At 44.0% G+C, this 24,505-nt stretch overlaps 1 protein-coding gene across 1 annotated transcript in view; it reads right to left on the reverse strand.

The window, feature by feature from the left end:
• The window catches only part of SLC41A2 (solute carrier family 41 member 2), a 397,409-nt gene that overhangs the window by 359,963 nt on the left and 12,941 nt on the right, over positions 1 to 24,505 (reverse strand). The window contains exon 2 of the mRNA XM_078675022.1: positions 12,459 to 13,177. Within this exon, the coding sequence (XP_078531148.1) occupies positions 12,459 to 13,001 (543 nt within the window). The 5' untranslated portion in view covers positions 13,002 to 13,177. The remainder of the gene's footprint in view (positions 1 to 12,458; positions 13,178 to 24,505) is intronic.

Raw genomic sequence — 24,505 nt, forward strand, 5'->3', positions numbered from 1 at the left:
CCAGGTCTGGGGCAGGGGTAGGTCTTGATGTCACCAAGACCTCCGCCAGGTTAGAAGGATCAATTTTTTTAAAAGCTGGTTTCCGAGAATTGGAACCAGTCACACACGCCAAAGGTAGCTTCCAGGAAAAGAAGGTCGGGAAGTGGTTAGACCATGATACTGGTAAAGGGTCCTCGGCCGAGATACTAAAATTTGAACAAATAGGGTCAAGGATATGACTGCCCTTATGAGTCGAGCGAGTGACCCATTGTGGCAGTTGGACGAGCTGAAGGATGTCCCCCAGCGCTCGGGCGTCTTTCGATTCCACTTGAACAAGGTGGATATTCAAATCCCCCAAGAACAAATACTGTGCAAATCAAAGTGCCCTGGTAGTCAGAGCATCACCCCACGACTGCAAGGAGGTCCAAGCAGAGCCCCGGGGGCGATAATTCAATGAACCTCCAAGGAGGCAGTGGGGCGAGAACCTGACTAAAGTCCAAAGCCTCCCCATCGCCCCAGGCATGAGTATCTCCCCTGATGAGATCCCACATATCTCTAAAAATAATTGCCACTCCTCCACCCCTCCCCTCCAAACGATCGGCCCTGGAGATTTTATATCCTGTAGGGATCTCCGCATTTTTAAAGGTTTCCTTCATAATTAATTATTCAGACTGGCAATTGAGGTTTTCCTCTGTTCGTGCTCCATTAGGTGTTTACTCTTACCTTTCTTCTTAATTTTATTGGAGATTCTATTGGTTTTCTCTTGTGGAGCATTTCCTTTCTTTATGTATATTTATATGCGTAGTTATACCTTTCACTTTTTTCATTTGTTTGTTCACAATTTCACCAGTCTAGCCAATTGCTGTAATTTGTTTTGCTTTCAACATGGTGTTCGGTGTCTACTTTCTAACCATCTCCTTTTCTTTTGTCTTTCACGGAGAAGATGTGTTCTCTCTTGCCATTTGAAGAGAAAATCTGTTGTCTTTCCTTGTTCTCTTTCCTTTCATTTGCATTCTTTCCATTCTTATTTTATCCTTTACGTGTTTAAATCTGTCCTTCATAATTTACCTCCTTGTTCTCTTTTTCACTATCACTCGTTTCTCACTTCCTTTATCACCTCTTGAATTTGATTGTGATGTCTCTCCTTCCACTTTATGGTTCCTTTCCCTACTTTTTCTTGCTTAACTGGTTGCTTCTTTTTCCTTTGGTGTTATGGTTATTATATTGTTGATATGTTTCCTCCTGAAACTTCTTTTTAATACTGTTGTAAAAAAAGGAAGATGTGTAGTGTCTTGTCTTCCCTGCATCCTTCTCAGCCTCCGACTTGTCCCTGTAGAATGCTCACATGTTGTAATGCATTAGAATGTTCCTCGACTCCCTGAAGTCAGTTGAAGACCTGAGGCTGAGCGGGTAGGAGCCTGCTCCTGGTGGGGTTCATGGATTGATGTGTTCACCTGGAATAAACCTTATAATATACCACAAAAAAAAAAAATATATAAACACCTGCTGCGGAGGCCCATGTGTGGGTCTTCAATATTCCGGCAGAACATTGCACATTAAACCAGCACTTCAACTCCCATTATCCTTAGCGCTGTCCTTTTCAAGCAGCCTATTAGGAGGCACGCTATTCTAGGAGTGAAAAGGGAGGTGCGGTAGTGCTTTTCATCCGCCAGAAGCCTCTAAAGAAGAAGTATCGAAACTCGTCAGGCAGGCGTGTGACTGCTAAAAGGTATCCGCTGAGGAATGTTTTCCATACCTTGTAATAAAGGCTGAGGCTTGGAGCCTTTGGTGGTGTTCGAGGGATTCCTACAGCTACTGTTAACCAAGCTAGAGCTTTAATGTAACAACGGCGGCCGTGCCGTCAGGAATGCACCATCCCAAGAACCTGGGAGCCTTGGGACTGTCATCCAGCCAGCCCCGCTGTGGGGCACCGCCGTATAGGATTAGGAAAACACCAGCTGCGGAGGCCCATGCAAGGGTCTTCAATATCCGGCAGATCATTGCACATTAAACCGGCACTTCAACTCCCAATCCTTAGCGCTGTCCTATTCAAGCAGCCTATTAGGAGGCGCTCTATTCTAGGAGTGAAAAGGGAGGTGCGGTAGTGCTTTTCATCCGCCAGAAGTCTCTGAAGAAGAAGTATCGGAACGCGTCAGGCAGGCGTGTGACTGCTAAAAGGTATCCGCTGAGGAATGTTTTCCATACCTTTTAATAAAGGCTGAGGCTTGGAGCCTTCGGTGGTGTTCGAGTGATTCCTACAGCTACGGTTAACCAAGCTAGAGCTTCAATATATATATATATATATATATATATATATATATATATATATATATATATATATATATATATATATCTTCTCCAAAGTGATCCTCTCGACTCCGAGCTCGCTGTTGTGGGTGCTCTGCACAGGGATTTTTTACAAGGGTTTATTACTCCAGCTCAGACCGACGCGTTTCAGCCTGGGAACAGGCTTTGTTCACGATATATATATATTCACTGAAAAAACCATAGGTTTCAGGCCTTATATAGTTTGGAATTAGCATGTAAAAAACCTTTAAAATTCACTCAAAAAACTATAAGTTTTAGGGGTGTTATAGTTAGCTGGACATTTCACTCATACAAAACCATTGAAATTGCTCCTATATAGTTAGTTGTACTAACTATATTTCGCGCACCCGCAATCCACTGCTGATAATGTCACATATTAGATCATTCATGACATGGTCAGTGACATCACTGATGACATCTCAAATGACATCACTGATGACATCATCCAGTGAATGTGGTTTGCTTCGTTATTTAAATATGCATTATATATATATAGCAATTTGCATTGAAGAATGAGTGGATATATAAAAATAAATATTTGGATGGAGGATTTAGTAGCAGTGTAATTAACTGTTTACTTGACCAATTTATAGTGTCTCACTAAATATAGTGGATAGTGACTAAACTGTTTGAATATCTGTGTCACTTTGTCAGTTGTTGTGTAAACTGGTTCTCCAGTTGGTTACTAGCTATGTGAAAGTCTGTATTAGTTATTGATTAGTTAACTGAGTATTTGTATAGGAGAGTGAATGTGTGTGTGGTTCGGTGGGGGGTGTGACTGCCCAAAGATGTGTGAATAGTTGATTCACTAGATATATGAAGTTAAAACTACATGTTCTAACAGTTGTTTGGGTGAGTGAATATCTTTATGGGTGTGGTGATGAGCAAATATATTTCTCAATGGTACATGTCCAACAAACTAGAAAAATAAAAGGCAGTGTATGTGTCAGTTGTTGTATATTAATAAGTATACATAAGACTCAATGATTGTGTGAGTGACTGTATGGATAACTTTATACTTGTAATAATGATTTTATAATTCACTAAGTATGACTTACTATCTAAATGAATAGATGAAGTTGTGTTTGTATAAGTGTGTAGCTAAGTAAATATGTAAGTATGATCCATTGTTTGCATAAGTGAGTAGGATGACTTCATATGTGAATAGGATGTGTGCTGGTGTGTAATGTCGATTTAGGTGTATAAGTATTTTTGATAGTGTTCTATTGTTCATTGACAGCATGTATGAGTAAATCTACAGGTAAGTGATTAGATGTTTGTATACATCTAAAATCACTGAGTGGGTTTTTAGATACTTGTATTGCTGTAACAATGGATTCAAGTATGATACTCTTTATTTTACAAAGAGTGATGAAAGATTTTACTAGTGTATGAAAAGGTGTATGTGATTGTCACGTGGATGATGTCATCAGTGATGTCATTTGTGATGTCATCAGTGATGTCACTGACCATGTCATGAATGATGTAATATGTGACATCATGAGCAGTGGATTGCGGGTGCGCGAAATATAGTTAGTACAACTAACTATATAGGAGCAATTTCAATGGTTTTGTATGAGTGAAATGTCCAGCTAACTATAACACCCCTAAAACTTATAGTTTTTTGAGTGAATTTTAAAGGTTTTTTTAAATGCTAATTCCTAACTATATAAGGCCTGAAACCTATGTTTTTTTCAGTGAATTTCAAAGGTTTTTTAAATGCTAATTCCTAACTATATAAGGCCTGAAACCTATGGATTTTTCAGTGAATTTGCAAGGTTTTTTAAATGCTAATTCCTAACTATATAAGGCCTGAAACCTATGTTTTTTTCAGTGAATTTCAAAGTTTTTTTAATGCTAATTCCGAACTATATAAGACCTGAAAGCCCACCAGGAATCTCCAGTATGCGCCAGGGGACTGCATTGCAGAGAGGTGTAATGAAGCCACGCCCCTTTTTACACCTCTCTGCAATGCAGCCCCGTGCATGTTTGAAGAGGGGGAACTAATTCCCTTTGCATACTGGGGGTCCCTGAGGGCCAACTAGCCCACCTGAAACCTCCAGTATGCGCCAGGGGGCTGCATTGCACAGAGGTGTAATGAGGCTATGCCTCTTTTTACACCTCTCTGCAACGCAGGCCACTGGTGTGTTTGCAGAGTGGGGACTAATTCCCCTTGCATACTGGGGGTCCCTAGGTCATATCTGCCCAAACGCCGAAATTCCGAACGATTGAAAATGACTTTTCTTGAGAAACATTTGGATTTGGATTATCATGTCCTATACTTTGGAATTTTTGAAAGACTGACTTTGAGGATGCTATAAATTACTCAAGTCTGCCCGAATAGTTTGGGTAAAATTGATACCTAGTCACTTTGAATTAGAATGTACTTACGTCTCGTCTAATATTTGGAAGAAATATCTAGTTATATGACAACAGGATACCGACATAACTTGACGGAAATAAGAACGCCCTGAAGAAGTTCTGTTGTACAGAACGAAACGCGTCAGCTGGCTGAGGTACATAAACTTAAGGAAAATAAAAGCATTTGAATATACACCAAGATTCAGCGCTTCAATAAGGACTCTAAGTGATATGATTTGATTGGACTTATTGTGCAAGTGGTGCTGTGCCAAACTTTGGAATATTCTCCACTACTCTCTACTACTTACTCTCTACTACTCCACTACTCTCCAGTACTCACTCTCTACTACTCATTCTCTACTACTCTCTCTCTACTACTCTCTCTCTACTACTCTCTCTCTACTACTCACTATCTACTACTCACTATCTACTACTCTCTACTACTCACTCTCTACTACTCACTACTACTCACACTCTACTACTCACACTCTACTACTCACACTCTACTACTCACACTCTACTACTCACACTCTACTACTCACACTCTACTACTCACACTCTACTACTCACACTCTACTACTCACTCTACTACTCACTCTCTACTATTCACTCTCTACTACTCTCTCTCTACTACTCTCTCTCTACTACTCTCTCTCTACTACTCTCTCTCTACTACTCACTCTCTACTACTCACTCTCTACTACTCACTCTCTACTACTCACTCTCTACTACTCATTCTCTACTACTCTCTCTACTACTCACTCCCTACTACTCACTATCTACTACTCTCTGCTACTCACTCTCTACTACTCATTCTCTACTACTCATTCTCTACTACTCTCTCTCTACTACTCACTCCCTACTACTCACTATCTACTACTCTCTCTCTACTATTCACTCTCTACTACTCTCTCTCTACTACTCTCTCTTCTACTACTCTCTCTCTACTACTCTCTCTCTACTACTCTCTCTCTACTACTCTCTCTCTACTACTCTCTCTCTACTACTCTCTCTCTACTACTCACTCTCTACTACTCACACTCTACTACTCACACTCTACTACTCACACTCTACTACTCACACTCTACTACTCACACTCTACTACTCACACTCTACTACTCACACTCTACTACTCACTCTACTACTCACTCTACTACTCACACTCTACTACTCACTCTACTACTCACTCTCTACTATTCACTCTCTACTATTCACTCTCTACTATTCACTCTCTACTACTCTCTCTCTACTACTCACTCTCTACTACTCACTCTCTACTACTCACTCTCTACTACTCACTCTCTACTACTCACTCTCTACTACTCTCTCTCTACTACTCTCTCTCTTTACTACTCTCTCTCTTTACTACTCACTATCTACTACTCACTATCTACTACTCACTATCTACTACTCTCTACTACTCACTCTCTACTACTCTCTCTCTACTACTCTCTCTCTACTACTCTCTCTCTACTACTCTCTCTCTACTACTCTCTCTCTACTACTCTCTCTCTACTACTCTCTCTCTACTACTCTCTCTCTACTACTCACTCTCTACTACTCACTCTCTACTACTCACTCTCTACTACTCACTCTCTACTACTCACTCTCTACTACTCACTCTCTACTACTCTCTCTCTACTACTCTCTCTCTACTACTCACTCTCTACTACTCACTCTCTACTACTCACTCTCTACTACTCACTATCTACTACTCTCTACTACTCACTCTCTACTACTCACTCTCTACTACTCACTCTCTACTACTCACTCTCTACTACTCACTCTCTACTACTCACTCTCTACTACACTCTACTACTCACTCTCTACTACTCACTCTTTACTACTCTCTACTACTCACTTTCTCCTGCTCTCTACTACTCACTCTACTACTTACTCTCTACTACTCTCTACTACTCACTCTCTACTACTCACTCTCTGCTACTCGCTCTCTGCTACTCGCTCTCTGCTACTCGCTCTGCTACTCGCTCTCTGCTACTCTCTCTACTGCTCTCTACTACTCTCTACTACTCACTCTCTACTCTATTACTCACTCTCTTCTCTCTACCTCTCTACCTCTCTCTACTTCTCTCTCTACTAGTCTCTACCTCTCTACCTCTACCTCTCTCTACACGCACATATATACACATATATATGCATTTATGTATGTGTATATATATATAATATATATATATATATATAGATACACACACACATACATACATAAACATATATAATCTGCATATCTATATAAATGCAAATATAAAAGCATGCATACATATACATATATGCATACATATGCATGTTATTTACAGGAAAGTTTTAAAAACACTAATAAAAGCAAAGCTAAAAAGCCACCTCATTACATACAGAATGGCTTTAACTTAAACGAGGGCGAGATCTATTGCATTTTCAACGCTTGTTTACTTTGGTTCCATCAAGAAGGCATTCAGATGTGTCACACATTTGCCATAAATTCTGAATATTAGCACTCTAGTTGCTCATTAGATCACTGTAGTAAAGCTACTGCTCACCAGGGAAGTCTGCTGCTAATCATACTTTCTATGGCAAAATGAACCCCCTCATTTTGTTCCTTTCAGACTTACCACTTCATTCCAATCAAGATGGCTTCTGGTGTGCCATACTTTTGTCATAAGTAAGACTGTTAGCGCTCTAGTTGTTCTTTAGAACTTTCGAACACAATGGGACATCCTGTCATTGGGCTATACTTGGGCTACATCTGGGTGATATTTGGGCTACATTTGGGCTCTTTTGTCTCTGGTGGCCATCTTGGGAGACTGCATGTCAGAATTTTTTTATGAAATAGAAGAGGATTTGGGAAGTCACTCAAAATGTGCCCTCATTTTTCTTTCTGCAGCACTAATCATACTTTCTATGGCAAAATATACCCCCTCATTTTGTTCCTTTTTAAATTAAATGTTTTAAGAGTTACCACTTTATTCCAATCAAGATGGCTTCAGGTGTGCCATACCTTTGTAATAAGTAGGACAGTTGGCGCTCTAGTTGTTCTTTAGAACACTCTAGGAGGCTGCAGAAGAACACAAAAGGAATCAACTGACAGTCTCTGTCCTTGTTAAATGTACATGTTTTACTGAGAATGTCAGACTTCATGCTCACATGACTGAGAAAGATAATGTGAATTTACAGAAAATATGCCTTCAGTTTAGCTTATAGATCCCCTTCCAAACCACTGTGGGAAAAGCATGAGATAATAGTTTTCTTTCAAACATGATTCATGATATCCCAGCAGAAGGCTTTTTCACATGGTAAAATCACCTTAGAACACACCACAATTCCTAAAATGAGTATGGTACCATCAACAAATGACTTATAATGTAACTAAAGTCCTAAAACCCTCTATTAACTACAATGCTTTTTAATGAGGTGCTATCATGTATATTGGTCCCAAGATGGCTGACAACACTTCTTGGATGAAGTGCTGACAGCCAATCAGATCTCACGATGAGATATGTGGTTAGGCTCCGCCCAGATATATATGTGTTTTTGAAGTTAATTTTCATAAAACCCACTGGAGCAATTTTCACCAAATATAGCAAAGGCACTTCTGCGTACCAGTCCCTACAATTTTGCCAAGTTTGGTGTAATTCCGTTCAGCAGTTCGGGCTATAGCCTTGTCAGAACGTCCTATGGAAATTAACATAGGAAAAACACGTTTTGGGGACCCCCCTTTTTTCTCAGTCCCCACTTCACGAATCCCCCCGAAACTTTTAGGGAAGGAGCGCAGCGGAGCTGGCCAAAATTCTGGAAAATTACACGCAAATTCCTCAACCGGCACCAAAGTTATTCCCAATAGAATGTTGCGGATTTCCTATGGTAGCTAGGTCCTAACTATATACACCTACTGGCTCTCGCCAGTGGGTAATATATATATATATATATCCTGTAGGGATGGCCAGAGTGACAAACAGGTCGGAGTTTTTAATCCAGCCACGTTTTAGTAATAAATAAAAGGTTAATAGGTTGATCGGAGAGAAGTTCAAACACTTCACAGTGATCTTTTTTGAGAGAGCGCACATTAATCAAAGCCGCTGAGATCGTTTGCGGCTTGGAGGCCAAAGGAGATGTTAGGCATAAAGAAAACCCACAGGCCGCACAAGTGTAATCCTGGACAGAGTGCAAGTTAAACTGGGAATGAAAATGGTCAGAAGAGTTACGAAGAGACACAAGATCCTCCCTGGTATAAGACATCCTTACCCGGGTGTCTGTAGGACAACGGGCAGAGTAACTGGCCCTGGCCGCTTCCGGGGCGCAGACTGGCTTGCCTTAGGCGCGGCGCGCTCGTCCACAGCGCATCCGCACTGCATGCATTTTTACACACCGGCAGCTGAAGAAATCTAGAGAGCGCACTGCGTGAAGATGGCGTCTCTCAGCGGCTGACCGGTGATGCAAAAAGTAAGTAAGCCCCCCCGAGAAGAAAAAAAAGAGATCAAATTCCCACACAATAATTTAAAAACACAAAACCCAAAGCAGCACAATACTAAAAATGATTAAAATCTCCAGCAGAGCATGTGCAAAGAAATGCAGGGTTTACTTAGCAATATGGGAAACCCCCTCAAGGCACACGCGTCCGCACGACGTGCATTTTTATACGCCGGCCGCCGAAAAAAGCTAGAGCGCACACTGCGCCAAGATGGAGTCTCTCAGCGGCTGACTGGTGAGGCAAAAAGTAAGTAAGCCACCCGAAAAGAAAAGCAATCGGCTTCCGGGGCGCAGACGGGCTTGCCTTAGGCGCGGCGCGCTCGTCCACAGCGCATCCGCATTGCATGCATTTTTACACGCCGGCAGCTGAAGAAAGCTAGAGAGCACACTGCGTGAAGATGGCGTTTCTCAGCGGCTGACCGGTGATGCAAAAAGTAAGTAAGCCCCCCCGAGAAGAAAAAAAAAGAGATCAAATTTCCACACAATAATTTAAAAACACAAAACACATAGCAGCACAATACTAAAAATGATTAAAATCTGCAGCAGAGCATGTGCTAAGAAATGCAAGGTTAACATAGAGATAGGGGAAACCCCTCTCAAGGCACGCGCGGCGTGCGTCTTTATACGCCGGCAGCCGAAAAAAGCTAGAGCGCACACTGCGCCAAGATGGAGTCTCTCAGCGGCTGACCGGTGAGGCAAAAAGTAAGTAAGCCCCCCAAGAAGAAAAGCAATCAAATTCCCACACAATAATTTAAAAACACAAAGCAGAATTCCCACACAATAATTTAAAAACAGGGCGGGAGCCGTGAGGCTGCCGCCCTGCCATAGCAAACAGCAGTGTCCCGGGGGTGGGCACTCCGGAACACTGCAGGAGCTGACTCTGGGGGTGGCGGTCCCCAGGGCCATCACAGGCTCCAGGAGGGGCCTGGGCGGCCCCCCTCCCATCCAATGCACAGCCCCGGGGAGGTGGTGGTCCCCGGGGCTCAGGGGTCCGTAACGGACCCCCAAATTAGCATTTTAGCTAAGGCCCGCTCTATGGCTACCAAGAGAGGTGCTTCTGTGTCTCCTTGAAGAGTTCTTGGGACACGGAGGGAGGCATGAATGGCCTCGAGGAGAGGGGGAGCCACACACCCCATAAGGTGGCAGGACTGGAAAAGACACAAGGACATGTCTGCTAAGGTCTTGCCACTGAATAGTCTCTTCTTGGCATGCTAGGTCGAGGACAGCACAGGAAGAAGTGTCATTCCCTTTGAAAGATTGAAACCCTGGTTCGTGTTGAAGGCGAGAGGGTCTGGATGGTAGCGCTGGGATGGAACTCGCTGTCTGACTGGATCGAACCACCCTTCTGCTGCATAACTTCGTCAGCCGAGGTCATTCCAGCAGCCTTCCTGTTCCAGCAAACCTTACATCAGCAGCTTCTTCTGCTTGATCATGAGCTAGCGGCAAGACACCTACTTACTAAGTAGCAGTGCACACAATATATCAATGTGCACTTTGTGGTGCAAAACGGAGAAGAAAAGGCTGGTTTAAATATAGCATGCAAATACTTTATTTTAGAACATCGATGTTAGCCTTCAAGTATTGGACGAAATCTGTGGGAGGAATTAGGGACATGCCTTGGGGTGTCCCAACCCTTACAGCAACACTGCTGCATAGATGATTACGGACGCCTGCACCTCCACCAACACTACATGACCACCTTTACCCTACTGCTATGCAACCTACACTCTACTATCACCTTTAACCTATCCTCAAAACTCAGAGGCTTGCCATCATGTACAAACCCATCTTCCCTTTGTCATCCTTATGCCAAACCTACATATCTCACGCACACCACAACCTCCCAACACCACTACCAACACACCACTGCATCCAATCGCACACATTATCCATATACCAACTAACACCTACGCTACTCTACACCTTTACAAGCTCTTCACACTAATATCTGTACAGCCTACTGCACCTGCATTGTACACCTAGACCACCACATACACCCCATGCTACACCACAACACAGATCCACAGTTACTACACTACAAACTGTATCCCACAGTGCCACCTACGTACCCCCATACCTCCAAAACCATCTACACCACAAGCACACTTTACACCTGCACCATGTTGATTCTCCTATTGGTTTCCCACTTGAGCTGCTATGGCAGTAGGAATATGTAGAAAATTGTGCATTCCTCTCTTTGAGTGCATGTTGTTTCTTCCCTTAAGTTGTCATCTAAATCAAAATCACCATCTACACCTTTCTATATCTTGTGCTGCACCCTCTTTATATGTCACCCACTATGAATCCTACAACAGCACCACCTACACTATGCAACCCTATCTTACACCCAATACCATCGCTTAAATCACAATTTTAAACCTACAGCACTTACATCCTATTCACCACCATCCACACAAACACACACATTTCATACCCTACTGCAATATCACTACCTACATAACCAGTTTCATCACTGCCATATTCTACATCCGCGCCTACACTCTAAACAATTCACCAAACACCTGTATCTTCTTTGGAAGGCCATGCTAACATAGACACCCAAACACCACCATCTACAATTGCATATATGCTCCTCATTCACCATACACCTACACCATCACCTACACTCCGCATTTTACCTACACTACACCTCTACAAAACAAAACTAAAACTTTACACCACCGTGCACCCCACACTACCACCTACAACGTAGACAGCTACCACCACCACAATCTACACCATCACCTTATAACAACACTAAACTACACAATACCTGCCTCCAAGTATCCTACACCACCCACACCTGCACAGCTCTACATAATCCCTAACATGTCAATTTACAGCCATGTCACCTGGATCTCTTCACAACTATAACCTACCAATACATAAAGGCATGTTTAAATGTATGCATTCACCTACACATCCACCTATTCTGCTGACATCACTCACTACACCCCACAATAACAAGCACCACAACATACAACAACAACCATCACATACATCTATAGGTTAAACAACCACCACATACAAGCGAAAGATAAAAATCATCTCCTACAGCACCATACCAAGTTTTAATTCACTACTGTAGGTGAATGCTTGGGAAGTAAGATATGGGAATAGGGTAAGGCAAAGGTTTTATCAAATGCAGTGTGTTTTGAAATTGCTTTACTAATGTGATAAGATTATAGAGAACAACAGCACGATATATTTCAAAAGAGCAATTCTGACAAACCATTAGCTGACTTGGAGATCATAATCCAAGCCAAACATGTTTTACGTGGGCAATATCAGAGAACACAATACAAAACAGAACTGTAGTGAAAATGTACCTGCACAATATCTAAAACCATGCCAGCTGACACTGTTCCAAATCCAGCAAGTAAAAAAGGTAATAGCATCTGTAAGGCCATGGTCCAACTAGATTCCTTTAGGAGTTTTTTGCTTCCTTCCTGAATAGGATCATCCTCTCTTTTACTGGAGTCATTCTCATCCTGTAACATGGCATCTGTTTCAGAGAAGTCCCTTTCACTGCCATAACTGTAATTGGAGACATTATCATACATTGAATTATGGCTTGGAGACTTTTCAGTGCCATTTCTGTGAAAATCTGGCTCTGAGAAATGATGACATTCCATTTGCTGATCACATCGAATTTTAAAGCCTTGTCCTGTTGGCTTCAGTCCATTTTGCCGAACACCATTCATCTTCTTTGGTCGGTCTTCCTGTGCCTTGTGGTACACCACAGGAACCATACTCAGAAGAAAGGACAGAAATTTGTCAGACTGAATTGCATTCAAGCCAACACCGCAATGGAGGCCATTCTCCCCAGGACTGTAAACACTGGTCGGAACTCTGCCATTAGAAGTAGTCATGCTGGCATCGTAGTGTCACTATTGGCCTTAGCCTGCTTGTGTTCCATCAGAACAATGCAGCTGGTTTATTATGTTGTAGTCACACCTTGCAGATTCTAAACAAACACACTGCTGAAACCTCAGACTCACATAAAGCTCACTTATTTTGGAGTACATTTCATCAGGAAAAGCTGAATCTGGAAGAAAATGAAACATCCTTAATGATTGCATCACATTACAGGTTAATGTAATTTCTCTCCAGACAAACCACTGCAGTGTCAGATGTTGCTGTGTTTGATGTAGTATGGACATGCACAAGAAAGTGGACTCACTTATTTTATACAATCAACACTGATGAGCAGAGAAATGGAAAACTATGTGTGAATTGTTGTACTCTCATTACAGCAGAGATGAAACAACACAGAGTAACAGAAAGAACATATATCGATTTGGCATAAGGATAATGTATACATTCATTTCGAAACACTCACTCCTATTTACCTACTTAGGCCCTGATTAAGAATCAAGAGGAGCAGAATTCATGAATGGAATTCTGCTTCGCCTGATCACCAGACCCGATTTGTACACCCATTAAAAAATAACAATAATAATATGTATTTTTTTATTCACATGAGACGATTTGGGCTTTGGCTGCTACAACTGCCAAACCTCAAGCTCTGCTTTACCCCAGCTTTTTTCTCTGGCAAGGGCGGAGCATTCAATTCTCTTCCCTGATAGAACTAATCTTACCCCACGCCCCAGACACAAGCCTCAGCACACATTCGCCAATGGCTCAGAGCAGGTGGTATACGTGGGTATTACCCGCCATGAAAAAATAATACTATATAGGATACTGAACAATAATTCGGTGTCTGGACACGCACCACAAAGTTAGTTGTCCATATCTATAAGGTCTAAGAAGGGATAGAACACTCCCCCTGTAGCATGTTTCTAATCTGGGTCTGAATCAGGTGGGGGAGCCTTTTTCTAAATAATCTTGACCTTTAAAGTCTGCTTAAATGCCTAGTTAGTTGTCTGTTAAGGACCAGATTAAGAGTTTGGAGTAAATATGTGTAGAGATGGTATCCCAGGACCAGTTTCGCACTGATTAGGGTCCATCAGAGAGGTATAGATAGCTTGGTTCCAGTAGCACAGTGTGCACAGGATTCACGTCACAGCATAGGAGTCCCACTTAGTGCGACATGTTCAAGTACACAAAAAAGTGTTGGATGGAATGCTTGAATTAATCTCAGCCACTGGTAGTTACTCGGAGACACATACCAATCCATCGTATGCTGGACTGGTCGATGAGCCCTAGCTAGGATAAAGCTGGTCCTGGGTTGCTCGTGTTCTGCAGTTCAGGCTGGACTGTTCCCATTGCAGCAGGGTCAAGACTGATCTGCATACGGCTGGTTCCACACTCAGGCCGCATGGTGTGCTAAATAGCAATGGACTAGGATGCAGCCCGAGTAATTACCAGCGGCTACTATTTATTTAAGGATTCTATTCTTAACTTTCTGTATACATTAGCTAGATCATTGGAATGCAGGGTAGACTTTAGATGGTAAAGGGTAAGAATATTAAATAATGGCAGAATCTTTTGTATTGCGCACATAATATTGAATTGTTGCTACTATTGTAAGGGAATGAGAGATGAAGAACATAGGTAGCTTGATAATAAAAATGTGTTTCGCCCATTTCGGATTATAATTTCCAATGAACCGTCTTCAGAATGTCTCTTTAGATGTGTTTAAAACTTATTATGGTAAACAATTAAATAAAATTAAATGAATGGGGCATGTCCCCACTTGGCTGCCTATGGCACTGGGCCTGGCCGTAGGCCTGGTTCCGCAGCCCGTCTTTGGCTGTGAACAACAGAGGTTCAGGAGCTATAGCAGTTGTATTCAGTACATTATCAAAAAAATTGAAAGTGACTGAAAAAACTACAGGTAAATTAAGTTAAGGTTAGAATTAGTTATAAAAGCTTAAAGTATGTTTTAAATAAAAAATTGGAAATTCTTTTATAAAAAAAAAAGTAAAGTACAGGTATGGTTACAAATTAAAACCAAAAAAAACCCACAAAATTCACAAGTTATTGTTAGCTCCCCAAAAACGTAACTTGCCATGGCCATGCAAACCATAGTTTTGACAATTATTCTCAGGTTTTAAAGATAACGGTGTAATTCTCAGAAGGAATACAGCCAACAATCCCAATCGTTCACCTGTTCCAGCCAAGGTATGGAATAATATGTTGATTGGAAATCGGAGGAAAAATTGAGGTAGTAGGGAAAAGACACCAGAGACACTGGTTCAGAATGATGCCAAGAGCCTAAGATCATCTCAGAACCATAGCTTGGAAAACTTCAAGAAAGAGACAAAGATACGGAAAGAAACTTTACAAATAAACGAACACTGAATATATCACACCAATGGCATTTATCTCTTGCCAGTCGCCTGCCGAGGACATACTATAGATAGCCCCTATTCCACCACGAATCACGCCTAGAGTCGAATGGCCAAAGAGAGGAAATGAGACTGGCAGAATAGAGTGAAGCTGCAAGCGAGTTCAGCAAGAGGATTACAGGAGTTGCTGCAGGAGGCCATACAAACGCCACAGAGGAGCTATTAAGATGGAGTGTAGCAGCAACCTTCTCGATACGGAGGGCACACAGGTAAAGCAGCAAAAAGTCATCAAGCATAAAAGGATAAACAGAAAACAAACAAAGGTTAGGGACCAAGAGGATCAGAGGAAAAGCAGGGGAGGGGAGGGTAAATTGTACCCAGGGGCCTTCGAATAGTGACTCCCATACAACAACAGACTTTTTAAGTCCGTGGGTTTTTTGTAGGTACTGGTTTGTAGTGGGTCTCCAGTTCGTCTGATCATAGGATCAAGGAAAGGGAGTTCTGAAATGTTGCATGAGAAACATAGGTAGGGATTTAGTGTTTTAACCCACTTGCAGAACTCCTCACAAGCCGCCCTTCCCCCTTTCCAAAAGATGAGAATGTCATCTATAAATCTGCGCCACAGAATGATGTTGATCTTGAAAGGGATGCTGTCACTCAGGATGTGTTGACCTTCAAAGTTAACACAAGGAGATGATGGACGGAGCACTGAAACTTTTCAGACATTCACCCCCACTCACAGATCTGGGTTAAATCCATCATCGTTCTTTAGCTCACCTCACCACCCCAGTTCAGACCGAGCCATATGCAAATCAGTCTTGACGCTGTTCCTCATGGTAACAGTCCAGCTTGAACTGCCAAGCTAGGTCTTCCCTGAACCAGAAACAAGCATCCTGGTACAGGTTTCGGGGTAATATCCTTCATCAGCCAGGCTAACTTGAATCCAGTAGCAAAGTGAGCAAGGGGCCGACGTCTGGGCATACCCTGCCATCTTACGGCTGTTGTGCTTGTCCGTGTCCGGAGGTTGAAGCTGTGGCTGCTACACCACTGCGGAAGGCCGGAGGGCAAGACGACACGATAGGGGCCACACCCCTTTATGCCGCTGCTGCAAGACCGCCAAATCTGCCTAGAAGTTGGACGGTGCAACTGGTGTGTTGTACTTCAGTCTCTGCCACAAGGTTTGAAAGTGAGCCGGAGCTGCTACCGAAGGTCGTGGAGCAGGTGTCTGTCCGGACATCCGACCCCGCTGACAGCGCCTTAGCCTGTCGAGTGGTTCCGGAGCTGGAGAGGCTGGGGCTGTGTCAGGCACAGGGTGCCCAGAGTTGAGATCAGCTAGGCGGCATGAAAGTTCGGGGCCTAGGTCTGGGCCCGGTGAGTCGAATGTGGGAGAAGGTGCAAGTCTGGGTCCTGGACCCAAAAGATGTGGGTGCCTGCTGGCCAGTGAGGGGCCCAAAGTGAATGCCTCTAGTCATTGGCCTGTCTGTAGCTGCTGCCAGTGCTGGAAAGACTCCCTCTGCCCTGCTGAAGTACTGACACAGACATGACTGAGGCCCAACAACTGGCGCTGAGTGTCGTGTCAAGTGTGTCATTGAGATTCCCCTTTGAATGGGACCGACTTGGGGATCTGCCCTCTGCCAAACTGTGTACTGGCAGGAAGTGAAAACAGAGGACTGGTGGCAATACCCTTCAAGACCATACCTTAGTAAAGCAGTGTCTGCACTCTGGAAGGGCCAATTACTTGATAAGGGGACCCCTGACTGTCGCCCTTAATGTGCTGCATGAGAGAGGGCCCATGAGAGCCGGCATGGGGTGTGTCTGTCCTACAGTTCTCAGTTTGTGGGCCAAGACTTAGCTCGCCCTTAATTATTGAGGTGCCCTTGAGTGGTGGTTCTCCCCTAGAAAACGAGCAATCTAGTCGCCCGGGGACCTTACTCCTGGATGCTGCCCCACCTCAACATGGGTGTTGTAGGACAGAGCCCAGGGCACGACTGACTGGACTCACACAGTACCGGGTAAGCTTGGGTTCTGGGCCCTTGCCCACATAAAGGGCTTCCTAAACCATTACGGACGCTTGGCTCAGGGTGGACAGACCAGGGAGGGCCTTCAGCGTTGCAATAGTCCAGACTGGTACTCAGGAGCCCGCTGCGTCTTCCTTCGTGACGTGTGGTGGCTGGGAGCCCTGATGAGTGGTGATCATGCACCTGGTAGGTGTTTATTTCTGGACCTGCCTTGCCTGTGATCCCCACAAGCCCGATGAGATTGGTTCTAATTCGGATTTCACACTGGGGCAGCTGATACCATGGGAAAACCGAGGAATAAGCAGGGGGCCATGCAGCCGGAGACAAGGGTACCCTCGCAATACACCTCAGGGTCCATGGAAAATAGAAATGCCACTGATACCTAGATCCACTCATACTTGGACAAAGTGCTAACCGCTATTGCAGACACCAAGTCTATAATCCAATATTAGTGCAGTGTCTGTGGGCTTGTGCCTTCTATGAGCGGAACACTGCAAATTGGTGGACTGGATCAAAGAAGTTGAACATTCGGTCAGTCAAATCCTAGACAACCAGCAAGGCAATGTCTCGTAAAATGGACAATCTTTCTGCCAGGGTATGTACCATTGAACGGCAGGCAGAAGATGCGGAATGCTGTAACCGCCACAACAACATTAAAGAAGAGGGGCCTGCTGAGGGAACAGACATGGTGTCTTTCTTGGAAAAACTGGCTCCGCATTGAGGTCACGCTCCATCACCTCACACAGTTCTTCGCCATGGAAAGGGCACATCGGGTGTCTGGCCACTCACTGGCGCCAGGAAGACCCCTCGCCCAGTGGTGGCACAACTTCTACACTACAGGGACCAGGACCTTATACTTCAGAGAGCCTGTGCCAATGGTCCCTTTGCAACAGACAACAGTAGGGTGCTAGAGTTCCCCAATTTTACTACCAAAAGCCCTCTGCAAGGAAGGGTTACAGTATTCATTGAAGTTCCCTGCTAAACGTTGGATCATCCTAGATGGCAGTACCCATTTTGTGACACCCCAGATGCTGTGTGGTCCTGGCTGGAGGCCTACAAAGCAGAAGAAGCAACGCTCCCAAAATCCCAGGCCTGGCCCGAAGCTTTTGGACAGAAACCTAGAAAGTGATTCAAAAGGCCATCTCGGAGGGCCTCCTTGGGGAACCTTCCTCCTCTCAGACAGTGCGACAGCGAGCAGCGGCGTTGAGCGCTGTACCGGAGACAGTGTAGATACAAAAGACAGTTGCAGGCACAGACACCTCTTCTGATCATAAGTCATTGGTTTCTTACACTGGGGGTTCGGCCGCAAGTAGGACGGACCTCCCAGTTGTGACCCCACAATCTATTGATGATTTAATTTGAAGTGTTTAAATGACCTCTTGCTTGATTCCGACCCACGGAGTTTGGCGCAGGTCTGCACTGTGACACTCTGGACCATTGGCTGGCCATGTCTCCGGCATTGAAGAGTAGACTAGAGGCAGTTGTGACATTTATTACATTCCTGGTCCAGGGGCATGCTGGAGGCCTTTGGCCCCTGGAGGACACTAACTGGTTGACATATTGGAAACTGGGCGCTTGAGAAACCAGACTTTACCCGTTCCCAATCAGAATGTCCCTACTAGATGACTGGAGGTGCCTTTCTCTTGATTACTTTTTTTACAGGTTTGGGCGGTCAGCCGTTGCTGGACTGCCCTTGGGTGAGAGAGTTTATAGTTGGGCTTTTTTTCACATGTCCTGGGGGTGAAAAATGACGTGCTACTGCTGGGGGTTGGCTGGAGAGGGTGGGTGATTATTGACTGGGTATTCGGTTTAATTTTACATTATGGGAGATGCTACACATAACTCAACCTTTGTGTCCGGGAAGCTAAGGAGAATATGCTCTGCCTCCAAGCGCCACAATATTCATTGTTACTTGCAAAGGTGGGGCTCCCACATAGTTATGTTACAGGAGACGCATCTCACAGCAGAAGAGGTGCAGGTGGCGGGGACAACTTTATGCAACCTTTTACTCTGCTTACTCCCGGTGGGCATTACTGTGGATGCAGGCGGGACCACTTTGGAACACATGCAGTCCATCATTGATAAAGAATGTCGCTATGTCATGGTTATGCTGTTGGGCAGGGAATTCACTCTAGGAAGTGCTTATGCTTCAAATCTGTAGCCGGTGCACTTCCTTCGGTCACTGCCCTTGATTTTGAATTATAATATTTGTCAGCCCAGCTACAGTGGGTAACCCAGTGGTTGTATGGAGAACATCTCAAAGAACTGGGACCCATCGGATTGCCTGGTAACCTGGGGACTATTAGCAAAGCTCCTTGATTCGCAAGTGGTTATCCCAAAACCTGGAGTGGTACTGAAAGTTGCATTGCAATACTGACAGAGATGCTTGCAGAGGACAACAGGGACTCTTTTATATGCCCACAAAATTAAGGCGACAGAGTGCACACCGGTTTATCCCTCTTTTCTTCTTCCTGTAGTTTCGTTTTAAATCAATATGCGTGCAAGCCCGGTCCTTGGTCTGGCCTGATCCATGCGTTTGTTTGAACAATACAAAAAATGGGGCATGGTCATACCCCTATCCGGGCGCACAGCGATTCTCAATGCATAATAGAAATGCCACAAGTTAATCCAGTTTCATGAATATTTATCTAAATGTTATCCTAAGTTTCTCATTGTTCCATGCTTTTCCTCTAGTCACATGAGAGGCGTCTTATGTTAACAGGTAAAGGCACAAAATGTATTGGGTTTCAAAGATCAACAGATGAGGATTTCTTATGTACACTCCGTGCCACAGAATAAGGCCTGGATTGGCATTTCTGCAGCAATTAGGAAACAGTGTTAATGTAAGACGCTTCTCATGTGACTAGAGGAAAAGCATGGAACAATGGGAAACTTTGGATAAAATTTAAATAAATATTCGTGAAACTGGTCTAACTTGTGTCATTTCTATTATGCATGGAGAATGGATGTGCGTCCCGATTGGGGTATGACCATGCCCCTTTTTTTGTACTCTTTTATATGCCCCAGCTTTTCCATTGGTGGGGCTGCCACATGGGGACTCATCTTCTTCCTTTACAAGGCAACAGTTATCTGAATGAATGACAGCGGGCCTGATCACAGTGGCTGATTGCTACCAATTAGGAGCACTAATCCCACTGGAGGACTTGGTGGCACAGTGTGAGTTACCCCTGGCCGATTCCTGGCATATCATGCTTTAGTATTGACGTTTGGAGACCTTTGGACTGACAGCCGACAGGAGCCACCTTTTTCGTAGTGTGGAGAATCCTGGTGCATCCCAATGTTAGGCCACATATCGGTTTGCAATCTATCAATAGGGTTTTGAAGTAGATTTAGGGGAAATACTGGGCGCTCAGCTACGTGAGTTAGGGAGTAAAACATCAAAAGAAAGTGCACGGGGATGAAGGGAGAGCCCTAAAACCCGTCTAATGGGGTGTGTTGAGCACAACACACCTGTACATAAGTAAAGAATGTCCCCTGCACTCAAAAAAGTGGAACAAAACGTAGTGCGTAATAAATAGTTAGATAAATCACAGTCTCAATTGCTGGAGGAAAATGGAGATGAAAAAGTGACAGTGTTGACTTGAAATGCTGTTGTTTAATGCTTGAGAGGCCAGCCGACACGTGGTTCGTCGCAATGGAACACAATTTCCGCGACTCTTCAGGGCTTTCCAAATACGTTGTCAGTCAGTTGGGGTCGCCTAGCCGGTGATAGTTCCAACCCGCCTGGGCCCTTGACCGAAGATCAGGTGTCACAAAAACACGGTTGTCATTAGAACTAGCAAGGATGTGAGCACTGTTAATCTTTAGTCGAAAGGAAGAGTAGATAGATGCGTTGATGTAACGAAATCTTAAAGTTGTGACACTATGGTTTAGTGTTGAGCCCGCAGAGTGGAAAAATACAAAGACAGTTCAAGGAGCGGGTCCACTCCTATGAGCAAGAACGGGGGCCCGTAGTCGGACAGATTCCCATATGTTCAGGGATGCGGGATCTTTCCAATCAATAGGTTGCCACTACTAGTCCTAAATTAGTGAATAGGACTTTAGCTCTAGGGATATCTATATCCGTGAGAGTTCCTAATAGTATATATTTAGAGCTCATTGGTTGCGTCTCTTTCAATACCTCACTTAACCCTGTCAGTAACATCTGCCAATATCGCTGAATGTTAGGACACTTCAATAGTGTGTGTATATATGACCCTCTCTCTGTCCCACACCAAAGTCAGTTTGCTGTGTCAGCTCTGCCAAATCTATGGAGGAGTGCCCTGTCGTATTAGACTCTGATAGACCTTAATTTGTATCAATCGAAGTATTGATTTAATGGCAGCTTCCCTGGGATGCATAAAAGCTGCCTCCCAATCTAGGTTGTCTAATTCTCAAACCTCTTGTTTCCATCTTGCACGCAATTTTGATGCGGTTTCTGGTCTATTATTAGTGATTGTTCTATATGTGCAGGATATTGCCTTTTCTGCAATTTCTCCCATAAGTAATCTTCCTTCTAGTGGTGCATATTCCAGTACGTTTTCCATGTCTAGTTTCTCTTCCTGTAATGGGTGTGACAATTGTATGTATTTATAGTGTTGCGTCGGATGAAGGTGGTATTCTCTCTGGAGCAATCTGACGGGGATAAGGCCTCCTCCCTCTATAATGCCCCCAAGTTTATAGATCTCTAGGTTGTCCCAGACTTTAAACCGTGGTCGCTTTCTAAATTCCTTTAGGCCTGACCCTTCCCATAGTGGGGCTTCCCCTGTAATTTGTGTATTCTGTCTCGTCCATTTTTCCACCCCTAGCCAGGCATCTATAGTCGCCTGTGTAGCTGGCAGAAAATTCTTCACCCCTTTCCCACCATATAGATAATGCATATGTGAATGTGGTTGAAACTGGGTCCGTTCTAGGGCATACGTGGTGTGATCTCCTGGCATGTGTCCCCAATCATTAATTACAATCAATTGTACTGCCCAGTAGCAGGTTTTGACGTCTGGAAAGGCAATACCACCACTTTACTGATTTTGTTGTAAAGTGTCTCATGCCACTCTGGGATGGACCCCATTCCAAAGGAATGTCTGGACATCTCCTTCGATTGGGGCAAAGACTTCCTCTGGGATTTTATGATAAGTGTTTTGTAACACAGACGTTTCGGCAGCGTTAACATCTTGTACATTGCTGATCTACCCAGGAGCGTCAGTGATGGGGTTTTCCATCTTTCCACATCTTTGTGGAATTCTGTTAAGGCTCCTAAGATATTTTGTCTCATGCCGACTTCTTTGACTACAGTCACATATATACTCAGATATCTAAATGCCTCTCTGATTGCTCAGGATATCGTAGGGCTCAAGAAATCTACCTGGGGGAAATAAGTATGATTTGGCCAAGTTAATCCTATATCCTGCATGTGGCCCCTAGTTTGTAATGTGTGAAAGAGTTCTAGGAGTGTTGTTTGGGAGTTTGTGACATATAGTAAAATGTCATCGGCGTAAAAGGAAATCTTTTCCTCGTCAATGGTATCTGCTCAGTCCATGAATCCCGAGAGGCAAATGTGTGTGCAGGTATGATGCATGCTAGTGGCCAGGGCGAATAACAGTGGGGACAGGGGGGCACCCCTGTCTCGTGCCCCTCTCTATAGGGAATTCTGCAGACAACTCACCATTCACCTTTACTCGGGCCACAGGGTCTTTATAAAGTAAGTCAATCCATGTCCAAAACTCAGGGCCAAACCCATATTTCACCAGGAACTGTCGTAAGAAAGGCCAGTGAACGGCATCAAATGGATTCTCGGCATCTAGGGATAACAGCATATGTGGGTCTTCCCTACTGTGTATTGTTTCAAGCAAGTTGTACAAGCGACGGAGATTAAATCTAGTGGGCCTCTTTGGCATGAAGCCCGACTGGTCATAGTGTATAAGGGCAGAGATTGCGACTAGGATCGTGGTTAGGATTTTAGTTTCCATATCTAACAAGGAGAACTTCCAATATGACCCACATTCGGTCGTGGGTTTGCCTGGCTTGTGTATCACAGCAATCGTAGCTATCCAGAGTTCAAATGACAGAGTGCCATTGTCTTTAGCCTCTTTGAACATCTTAAGGAGGTAGGGGCTTAATAGCCCTTCGTTTCTTTTAAAAAGGTCCACAGATAGGCCATTTGGCCCTGGGACCTTTCCAGGTTTGAGGTTTCCTATGGCTGACAGGACCTCTGCTACTGTTATATCTTCATCCAGTGTCTGCATGTCATCTAGTGTCAGTTTTGGGACAGTCACCTCTTCAAGATATGTTTCTATCTGCAAAGTAGTTGCCAGCTGCCGTGCTTTATAGAAAGCGGTGTAACATTTGGTAAAATCTTGAGCAATCTCCTCAGCTGTCTCATACATGATGCTGCTATACCCCTTTATTGCAGGCGCCCATCTAGCCCTCACCTCTTTCTTACTTAGCCATGGCAATAATCTTCCGGCCTTATCACCCAGTGTCGTATAAGCACCGGTGGGTTCGCTGGAGTGTGGCCTTAGCCTCCAGGTGTGCCTTCGCCTGGTATTCTCTACAGAGAATTTAAATGGTACGCAGTCTAGAGGGGTCAGCAGTTGTCCACAACTGTAGTAATTGTGCCTCTATCTCTTCGATGTCTCAGATTTCTTTCTGCCTTTTTACGTACAATTACATTATGCGCTCTATCCCTAAGTACCGTTTCCTATGCCCCCCCCTAGTGTACCCGCAGAGAAGACTGAGTTTAGGTTTTCTTCAGTGTCCACTCTAATTTCAAGGTCCACTCTTTTGTCGTGTAATTCCCAGGCAATTAACTTCTACCCTCACCAGAGTGATCCTAAAGTCCCGGGCGAGGTAGTCTGCTCGCTCTAATCCCCCTATCTCAGCCTGGAGAATACCCTATGTGCTCCGGAATAGTAAGAGTATGTTTGGGTTGATGGGTGACAGCGATGACATAAGTCCGTTAGGCTGACTTACCAGAGGGGATCCTGGATTTGTGCAGTCAATTGCGTGGGTCTATCACGTCATTGAAATCTCCTCCAATTATATGACAAAGGGAATCTGTCTCTAGTACTATCTCTGCTAACTTATCTTATGTTTGTTTTTTGTAGT

This window comes from Lissotriton helveticus, chromosome 1_1, assembly GCF_964261635.1.
Source record: "Lissotriton helveticus chromosome 1_1, aLisHel1.1, whole genome shotgun sequence".
In the NCBI taxonomy this organism is placed as follows: domain Eukaryota; kingdom Metazoa; phylum Chordata; class Amphibia; order Caudata; family Salamandridae; genus Lissotriton; species Lissotriton helveticus.